The sequence below is a fragment of the Kryptolebias marmoratus genome, linkage group LG19 (genome assembly GCF_001649575.2).
Source record: "Kryptolebias marmoratus isolate JLee-2015 linkage group LG19, ASM164957v2, whole genome shotgun sequence".
In the NCBI taxonomy this organism is placed as follows: Eukaryota; Metazoa; Chordata; class Actinopteri; order Cyprinodontiformes; family Rivulidae; genus Kryptolebias; species Kryptolebias marmoratus.
In genome coordinates this window covers 12,385,047-12,394,956 of record NC_051448.1, presented here as the reverse complement: position 1 = coordinate 12,394,956, position 9,910 = coordinate 12,385,047, and the positions used below count along the sequence as shown (strand labels likewise).

General features: G+C 45.7%; 1 protein-coding gene across 2 annotated transcripts; it reads right to left on the bottom strand.

The window, feature by feature from the left end:
- Positions 1–1,212: 1,212 nt before the first annotated feature.
- On the bottom strand, positions 1,213–9,889 carry myb (v-myb avian myeloblastosis viral oncogene homolog). 2 transcript variants are annotated; one of them, XM_017427238.3, is made up of 15 exons: positions 9,742–9,889; positions 7,802–7,919; positions 7,628–7,699; positions 7,402–7,494; positions 6,470–6,690; positions 5,806–6,034; positions 5,637–5,705; positions 5,007–5,111; positions 4,379–4,627; positions 4,020–4,135; positions 3,818–3,932; positions 3,634–3,729; positions 3,258–3,356; positions 2,675–2,758; positions 1,213–2,589 (listed from the first exon to the last, which is right to left on the bottom strand). In XM_017427238.3, the coding sequence occupies exons 1-15, from the start codon at positions 9,762–9,764 to the stop codon at positions 2,455–2,457; spliced, it is 1,824 nt and encodes a 607-aa protein (XP_017282727.1). In that variant the 5' UTR covers positions 9,765–9,889; the 3' UTR covers positions 1,213–2,454. The 2 variants fall into 2 exon arrangements, with proteins under 2 accessions (XP_017282727.1, XP_017282728.1); XM_017427239.3 differs by having other exon boundaries at positions 1,213–2,586.
- Positions 9,890–9,910: the final 21 nt, after the last annotated feature.

Genomic DNA, 9,910 nt, shown 5'->3' with positions numbered 1-9,910 from the left:
GAAAATTTTGAGAACCACTGATTTAGAGGAATACAATATAATTATAACCACAATTTGTATCAGCAATACAAAGGTTTTATAAAAAATGACTTCTGATTGGACCACAATGAAATGTTTTAGATTGACGTTACTTTAAGTCTCATAGTCCATTTCTCTCCAAACTGAGGTTATTCAAAGAACCATCTACAACAGGTAAGATACTGATTGTTCGTAATCTTCCCACAGAACATCAGTTTAAAGAACCGGATCCATGTCGTTAAGCAGTCCTTTGCAAAGCGTCCGACTCATTGTCATTTTTGTTTAAGTGTCCCCCTGGGGCTGTCCGACCTAAGACAGGGATCTATATTTGAGAGCGGTGTGGTGGGTGGGGGTGCAGGTGGCTGTAGCGGGGAGTCAGGGGGGACGGGGGGGAGGAGGATGTAGGAACCTGAAGGGGAGGGGCTGTAAATATAGCTCCTGGTCTAAGTCAGGGCCCCTTAGCTCGCTTTAGACCTCACAGGAAACAGAGACCCCTCAAGAGACTGAATGTGGAGCTCATAGGCCTGAGAACCTGTTTTTATACAGTAACTGTACACAGAAGGTGTATTTATACAGCAACTGTACACAGAAGGTGTATTTATACGGTAACTGTACACATAAGGTGTTTTTATACAGCAACTGTACACAGAAGGTGTATTTATACGGTAACTGTACACATAAGGTGTTTTTATACAGCAACTGTACACAGAAGGTGCTTCTATATGGTATTTGTACACAGAAGGTACTTTTATACAGCATGTTTTGTGATCCTGGCTCGTGTTCAGGTAGCGTCTCGCTGGTCCTAGAAAAAGTCGAGGCAACAGTTGGGAACATTTGCGTATTTCCTTTAGCGACTAATAAAGCTTTTAGAGAAAGGTTGATGAAGAGAAAGTTTTACAACACGTGCCGCAGGATTTTATGACAACAAACCTGTGTGTCGACACAGGGATGATGAAAGTACGGCATTTGAATACTACAGTCCCAACAGAAATTTGAATACTACAGATAGGACACTCTACCGGGGAGGGAGTAATGAATTCACTCGGGACAGTTTTATGGCTCCACAGTGCCGACTCAAAACTTCAAACGCATGGAAGTGTTTTTTATGGCAGCTTTTGAGTTCTTATCACACCAAAGAAACATGCCGTCAATTTAATCATTTCAAAGCAAAACAAGACAAGAGCGAACACCAGGTTGTATTAAAAACAGCACACTTTTATTTGCTCGGCAGTATAGAAAAGTATAAAAACGTGAAAAACTTGGCATGTATAAATGCTTGTATTGAAAATAATAACAATAAAAAAAAAAAGCTCAGAAGCTAGTATCAAAACAGAGATATAAAAAAGATTGTCTGCTGTGTTCGATGTGGGTTACCAAAGTCTGCTGATGGAGTACAAAACAATACAAAAGTTATCAAAAGTACATTAAAAAAAATTAAAATAAACTGATACAAAAGGTTATACTGGGGTTTTTGTCTGTAGTAAGATATAAAAGAACATCAGTGTTTATTCTTTTCACTTTCTAAAAATATAAAATTCAAGTGCAGCTTGGTTTTACTCTTACTGGGTGAAGCTCTTGGTTTCAAATGAAACTCATTTCAGGTTTTGAAATGTATAGTGTAATCTTTTTTTGCCCGTCTCCCCTATATTTCTATGTATTTATATATATATATATATATATATATATATATATATCCATATATCCATTTGTTCATTAATGTCTCCCAGTACAGGGTCATGTGAAGGCCACAAGTAACTCGCAATTTGAAATGAAAAGCTCAATTTTGGTGAAATAAAAGGCCCGATTCTACCATTGATTAACGGCGTACGAACAGACACGTCGGTTCTGATCGTGTTTTTCCGTGCGGCGGCGTGGGCCACACAGTTGAAATTTCCAGTAGACCCAAAGAGGCTTTGAAAACCAAGAAAAGAAAAAAAATAAAATTCAAAAAGAGTAAAAATCAGAGGTCAGTTTTGAAATCGTTACTATGCTTTTGGATACAGGATAATGCTAACAGGGCTTAAATACTTTCAAATGACAACACTGCTCAATTGGTCAATTGTAAAACAACAAGAGTCATGATCAAAAGGAAACAAACAAACAAATAAATTAACTTGTTCTTTATATTAATATCAAAATTTGTAACTAATAATACAGCCCGATGCAAACATAGTCACCCTTTCCCCATTTATATAATACAAAAATAATAATGACAATAAACAGTTTCGACCAAAAGAGGAAAAGAAAAAAAAAAAAAAACCCAGATCAGATTTTGTTTTAAAGATGTAGTTTTCCGCTGGTTGAAATCCAACAAGTTTGAGTGTAAAAACACCGGTTGGCGCGAAGCCTCTCCCAACTGTTGTACCACAACAAATATGAAACCTGCGACGCCGTGTCCAGCGCAGCGAGCGTTGACGTCTCCAGGTGCGTCTCTGTCTACATCACCAGTGTCCTCGTGGGGTAAGTGTTGATGTACTTGTGGCTCTGCTCCGAGGCCAGGATGTGCTCGTCCGTTTTCCCGCAGGTTGCCTGCTCCCAGGAACTGAGCTGCTGCTGCTGCTGCTGCTGCTGCTGACAGGAAACGTAATCAGGTGAGCTCTTAACCGTCGACGCGCGGCACCGCCAATACGAGGAGCTTCCGCGAGTCTGGACGTACCTGTAGTGGGCTGTTCAGGCCTCTGTGGGGGACGTGGAAGGGTTTGTGTCCATCCTCGCTCAGTAACGAGCTCGTGAGCAGATCCTATATTAAAATAAACATTTCAGAAGGGTGTTCCCCCTAAATATTAAGGATAAAATGATGTTTAACTTAAAGTAGATTCCTTTTGAAGTGGGGTTCTGTGGAGAGGTTATGAACCTGTATTATCTTACCTGTTGAGTTTAAACCGGACCGGATCAACAGCTGGTCCCAGGAGGACAGGGACTGCCTTCGTTAAAAAAGCTCCAATCTCAAAAAGTTTTGTTGTGGTTTTAAGAACACTATTTTATAAACTTTTAAATTACACGGTTATTTGGTCAGAAATGTGTAACATTCCTGCAGGAAGTGCCACAGGACCTGCTGCGACCAGCTGCTGCAGACGTTATTTGCACTTCTTACCCATAAACATCCACATAATGCAGGACTTCTCATCAGATTTAACTCTATTCCTTCAACAGGTAAGATATTAACTGCTCCTGACCTGTCCACAGAACCACACTTTAACTTTTGGACAGTGAAGACTGGAACCCAAAGACGGACTTACCGATACTTCCTGCGCGGCGGGGTTGGGCGAGAAGAGTTGCGTGCTGAGCTCCTGTCCTTCCCACTGCATGCAGGGGCTCCTCTCACACGGGGACTCAACCTTAGACCCAAAAACACATCGAGGTCACGACTCGGCTGCAGCGACTGCACGACAGTCTCAGACCCCCGCAGTTCATCGCAAATGAGCCGCAAAAACCGAGCAGAGCTTAAACTATTTTACATGCGTTTGCTTTCACAATTACAAGGAGGGGAAAAAACCTAATTTTTTCCGCCTGGCCTTTGCGATTCACAGCGTGCACGCTTCGAAGCTCTGAAGTGTCACATTTGTCTGCAGGTCTGTCACGTCTGTGTATGTGTTTGTGTTGTGTGGAAAGTACCTCCTGTTTTATCTTCTTCAGAGGAGGCTGTTCAATGGCACACTCCATCGGCTCCTGCTTGATAGACTCAACCATCTGCTGCTCCAGAGTCGCGTTCTGGAAAAGACACAACGCTCCCGGTGAATTCCAAGGCCGCCGCAGCATGCGCAACAGTGGCCGGTGTGGCGAATTTAAGGGCTCTCACCATGAGTTTGAGAGGTCCGTACTTGGCCTCCTGAAAGGCCAGAGTCGATCTGAAGGGGGTGGGCGTGCGGGGGTTCGACTCCAGGATCGACCGGCGGATGTTGGGAGTGCGGAACCTGAGGGAGGAAACGTGGTCAGCGTTTTGCGTGATGCGACCCTGCACCGCGAAAATCACAGGAGGGCGGGGGGAGAGGGGACCTTACATTTCGTTCTCCTTCTGAGGCCTGAGGGCGTGGTCGACGAGAGGCTTGGAGTCCACAGCCATGCTCATTCGTAAGCTGTCGTTGGAGTGTTCGGAGCTCATCGACTGGTTGAGAAACTGAAACAGACGGGGAGGAACCGGTCAGTCGAAAATCCAGGTAAAGAGTCGCTACATGACAGGACAGACTGGTGACTGGATGGACTCTGATCCTGCTCGGGTACTTTATCTACCTGTAGTTTCTGACCACGCCTACCTGAGAAGCGCCTGCTAAAGGCCTCGCCTGCTAAGGACAGGCTCTGGGAAGAGGGCGGTAAAAATCGCCTTTTTTGTCATAATGTACCACGCGGTGCAGACACCTACTGAATCGATGACTGAGTCCATGAAGTCTGGGATGGTATTGGAGAACGCTGGGCTGCTGTGAAGGCTGCTGCTGCTGCTCGTGTTGCTGCTGTGGGCGCGTGTCGCCGAGGCGCTCTCCTCCGGCAGGCAGCTCTGGTCGAGAGGCAGGGCCGGGGCGGCGGGCTGGTGATGGTGTAAAGTCATCGCCGCGCTGTCGGAGCTGCTGATGGCGGAGCTATGACTGGCCCAGCTCGGGAAATGCAAATTCATCTGGTGGTGGTGGAGAGAAAAGAAAAGGGGACAGAAGGGCGCGTCAGAGGGGTGGTCGTGACGAATAAGAGAGACGTAAACACACTTTTAAGAAATGAGAAAAAGAGAAGAAAGGAAACTTTATATTAAAGAGCAACAGAAGTGTTGAGTAGGAGAGGGTTGCACAAGGGGTCACACACACAGAAATAGTGATAAGGTCCTGTTTCATCACTTTTGCAGAAACAGACCCCCCAGATGTTTCCTCCTTATTCACACAAATACCACTGTCCTTAAAGGCAGGGTTGAGAACACCAGCACATAAATTTCTGCTGTCACTTTTTTTTTTTCTTCTTTTAATAACTCTATATTTGACTGGAACCCAGGCGGCTGTGGTACTTACTGGTAGTGCTGGTTGGCCTTTCAGCTCGTTTTCTGTCGACATGAGCAGCAGTTCGATCTCCTTCACCCTCTGCTCCTTCTCGGGGTCCTCCTCACTATAGTGTCTCTAAAAGGAGGCGAGCGGAGGAGGAATACATTAGCGACTTCCTGTCTTGCAGTCAGCTTTTATTGGCCTATTTCACACGCGTGCACCGTTTTTTCCCCATCACTCCGATGGCAGCTGAACGGGCCAACGCTGTGATTAAATTACCCTCCTGAGGTTTTCATAGAAAAAAAACAACAACTTCTGGACACAGTTTGGACTCATCATCGGCTCAGGTAATGAAGTCAACGAACAGCCCTCTGACCTGCCACTGAATCTTTAGACCTAAACCTCTGTTCAATAAGGTTTAATATGTAGGAAAGTGTTATTTTGAGTGCTTTTATTAGTAATTGTTTAGGCGGTGTGATATAATGTAGTGAGAAAACTGTGATTCTCTGACAAGTCGGCACTTCTTTTGTTTAAACTTTTGCCGGATGGATCGTTTAGTCGTTTTCACACGCACAAAAAGCAAGAACCGTAGATGGAAAAGAACCAACGTGTGAATAACTGAAGGGTTATTATCCATTCGTAGCGGCCGTTCAAACTAACTTGTATGGCAGCGGTTCCATGCTGGGGAATGTTCAGGATGTTCAGGTGTAATGCCATCGGGAAGGGCACCTGTTAAACCATTCAGAAAAAAACAAAAAGACATCTTTATTAATTACTGTAAGCAGCACCGCTTTAGTTTCCCCGCCAACGTCCTGAGCGCCCCGCTTACTCTGTGCGTGTCAGACATGTAGGTGTAGTTCAGCGGCGACACGGGGGACAGCTGCCCGTGATTGGGCGAGTGGTGCGGGAAGCTCATGATGTGGCCGGCGGACTTGACGTAGCTGTGGCCGATGGACAGCGAGGAGCCGGCGGACTTGGACGCGTTCTGCAGGTAGCCCTCCTGCTCCACCTTGCGCCTCATGGTGGAGTTCCAGTGGTTCTTGATGGCGTTGTCGGTCCTGCGGATCACAGACGAGAACGTAGCGTGAGCAAGAGCGGCTCCCGTGAAAAAAAAACAACAAAAAAAAAACGCCCGTGTGGCGTCCTCGCAGTAGGTGCGAGAAACTATTATCGGCGCGGGCGCACACGAGCTGACCCAGATAGAGAAAGTCTCAGTCGAACACAGACACATGGAGGCGATTGATAAGGTTATCAGAATAAAGCAATGACAATAATCTTAAAACTATCTATCTCTTATCCTCCCACTCCAAACCTGTTTATTTGATAAAGACCATCCTGTCCTAACCTCCATTTTCTTCTACATTAATGCTCAAGTGACTTCTCCTCTGTTTCGGCCTCCTAACCGCAACATTGCGCAGCTAACCAGCAAGACTTCAGTGATTCATCGCACTTCTCTTCCCCGTCCTCGGCTCTGTCTTCGCGCTGCGCCTCACCTGCCAGGGAGGAGCTTGGCGATCTCGGCCCAGCGGTTGCCCAGCTTCTCGTGCGCCTGGTAGATGATCCGGTCCTCCTCTTCGGTCCACGAGGTCTTCTTCACCTCCGGGTTCAGGTGGTTGTGCCAGCGCTCGCGGCACTGCTTGCCGATTCGCCCCTTCAGGTGCTTGGCGATGACGGACCAGCGCTTGGCTCCGTACTTCTGGACCAGCTCGATAACCTGCAGCGTTCAAAGTGGGAGGGTTGAGAAAAAAAGGCGAAAGTGAAAAAAAAAAAAGAAGAAAAAAAAAAGAGGAAAGGCAAAGAGGAGGAAGCAGAGTGTTGAAAAGGAAGTGGATGGTAGAAGAGGAGCATTGGGAAAGGGGAAGGAAGGAGTAATAACAGGGAGGAGAGGGAGAAGTAGAGGGGTGTAAAGATACGACAAGCAAAGGGAAAGTAGAAAAATAACTTAGTTTAGAGATGCATATTGTATTATTAAACGCTTCACCCCTTCCCCACTGATTTGTCTCTGTTTCCCAACTAACGGAGGCGACTGAGAGCACCTGCCGGTTAGCAGCCAGGGAGTTTCCAGTGGAACGTTAGCCAGCCTGCTAATCATTACAGCGGCATCTGGCTGGAAATATAACTCCTCTGATTTAACTCAATAAATGCTCCACTGGTGATTAAACAAGCAGCGTGTTGTGCAAGAGCAGCTCAAAAACGTGCAAGAGCAGGCGAGCAATTGCCACAGAGGGGTTGCTTTAATCGCTCAGGAACATAAAGAAATTGTTTTTGAGCATTACAGCCCTCTTCCTGTGAGTAAAACACGAGTATTTCTTTAAACGCGTCCTTAGTGGAACCGCGCCAATCAGTGCGCCTCTTGGAGATGAACTTCTTCACATTAGCGGCGTGTTTTCTGGTCTGTTTTCGGCGTGCCTGAGTGTTTGCCTACCCGCTGGTCCTCCTCTTTGGTCCAGGGCCCTTTGATGAGTTCTGGGTTGAGAACCTTCTGCCACCGGTGTTGGCACTGCACATCTGTACGATTCTGATGGGGTCAGAGGGCAGAAGACACATTCTGTTATCTCGGCTTTTTTAAAATGGAAATCGCCAGCGCTGTGGTGCTTGCAAAGAAAAGTCGAACAAGACTCGAGCAGGCGTCTCCGTCCCGCAGCACTTACGCTTAGTAGGCTCGCGATGAGTTTCCAGTCTTCGGATCCGTGAAGCTCGACGTGTTTCTTCAGCTTCTCGTCCTGGATGGAAGAGGAATGGGGTTTATTGAAGCATTGAAAAAAAGAAGAAAGAAAGAAACAGCGGCTAGGCTGTCAATATTTTTTTTTTTAAAAAGCATGTACCTCTTCTCGTGTCCAGCGTGTTTTGCCCAGGTGGCGCTTCCCCGTCTTGGCCATGGATCCGTCATAGTCGTGCTCGTACATATCCGCCTCCTCTTCATCTTCCTCGCTGCTGTAAACACTGCGATACACGTGGGGAGATGGGAGCATTAAAAAAAAAAACAAATGTAGGAAAGGGAACGGACAAAAAGTCATGCATAAGTAATGGGATAGCGAGCACCTGTCTGTTCCTACATCACTGTTCAAACTTTTCTTTAAGGAGCATGATTAAAAAAAAAAAATTAAAATAATTAAAAAAAAAAATCATCTCACTCTCAAAGTCATAGGGTGTTGCAGACAGGCAACGAGAACCAGTCATTCTTGAAGGTTTGGGTGCAGGCTCCGAGCCAAGACACCCACAAGCAGAAAGAAAGAAAGAGGCAGAGAAAAGGGAAGAACCTGAAGGGAGGGAGGGAGGGAGGGAGAAGGATGAACAGGTTCCAGTGTTTTTGGTTTCCACAGATACTGGGATTGGCACATGTGATCATAATTTTGTGACCCTGGCGTGTTCAGACCTGCAGCGGTATTGTACAGCATGCACGCACACACACACACACACACACAGGCTGGTTAACCAACCAGGTTGTCGAGCCTGAAGAATGTGGAAGCAGGTAGCTCGCTTCATACAGAACAGGTGTACAACCCCCCCACCACCACCACAACCACCAGCACTGCGTGTGAGGGCATTTTATTAGGCATTATCTTCCTTTTTCTTAAAATTACCCATTAACTAAAAAGTTTAACTGGGTGCACAGTTATGTTAGAAGCTAAAAAAAAACTTGATCTAATTGTTTAATTGCAACAATAAAACATAATAAAACAAAAGGTGCAAAAGTTTAAAAAAAGAAAAAAAAAAAAAAAAAAGAGAGAAAATGACTCATTTTATGCTCCTGGAACTTATCACCCAACTTTCAAACTACTCCACCAGAAAGGTTAGAGCCATCCTAAAATTAGTTATTATTTCGTATTATTTTCATTTATTTTAACATCTATGTCACCTTAACGCAGACAAAAAAAAACAACCAGAGCTCCAACTTCTTCAGCACCAGCAAGAAAAAACAAACAAAAAAAGAAACTGAGGGGGGAATCTTAAGTTTTCCAAGTGAAGCTGCTGGATATAAAGGATGAGATGATCAAATTAAAAAAATAATAAAATGGGCCCCCTTACAAAATAAGGCGTGGGGGTCACAAACAAACAAACAAACAAAAAGTAGGGCTGCAGAGGAGGCTGTAAAGGCGCAGTTTTCCAAAATAAGAGTGAGCGGCTCTCTCGCTTTAAGAGATGCTGTGAAACAAATCTCCATCGAGCGGAAAATGACCTTTAAACCTGATAGAATTGAGTAATTTGCGCGTAAAAGAAAGGAGAGAAAAAAGAAAATGTGCTAAAAACGAAACTAAACAGGCAGTGGACGTGATGGTCACCGGGATAAATATGAATCATAAAAGCCCGAAACTGCGTCCGGAGTCAGAAAAACTTCATATTTACGCATTTAACCCTCTTTTTTGTATTATTTACATGCTGTTTATCCGCTCCGTCCTACTAGCTGCGTGGCTCTGGGGCGCGCGCGTGTCTCCTCGGTGACAGCGGCGCGAGGACCGCACATGCCCAGATGACCACCACCTGTCATTCATTGGCGCGAGCGGCGCACTGGCCAAGGAAACGCTAATAACGGCTCGCGGCGAAATAAAACGCACCGTTTCAAGAAACAAGTAGCTTTAAAAAAACAAAAAGAAAGAACACGCTAATATAGATAATAACACACACATGCGCGCGCGCTGTTAAGGTGCACCTGAATCACTCAACCCTCGTGCAAGTTCATCCCGCAGAAATAAGTGCGCGGTCCTTAGTAGAAAAGCGGACCAAAAAAAAAAACTAGCTAGTTTTAGCGCCGCTTTGAGCGTACCTGTTTCTCGGCCGCCGAGTCATGTTAACAGTCCGGACAGCAGGTTGAGCCGAGCGTGTACTTTCGCTGTCTGCGCCGACTTTGTTCTCCCTTCGAGCAGGCAGGCTGACATTAATTTAAACTGCGGGAGGCTCGGTGGGGCGCTCCTCCCTCCCCTCTGCCCTCCCCG

Bases quoted from the DNA above. Each gene is read 5' to 3' on its own strand.
- myb (XM_017427238.3), bottom strand. From the start codon at position 9,764: ATGACTCGGCGGCCGAGAAACAG. The intron at 7,700-7,801 runs GTACATGCTTTT...TCTTCCATCCAG, and splicing joins CACGCTGGACACGAGAAGAG to GACGAGAAGCTGAAGAAACA. The intron at 3,357-3,633 runs GTACTTTCCACA...TTTGGGTCTAAG, and splicing joins TGAAGAAGATAAAACAGGAG to GTTGAGTCCCCGTGTGAGAG.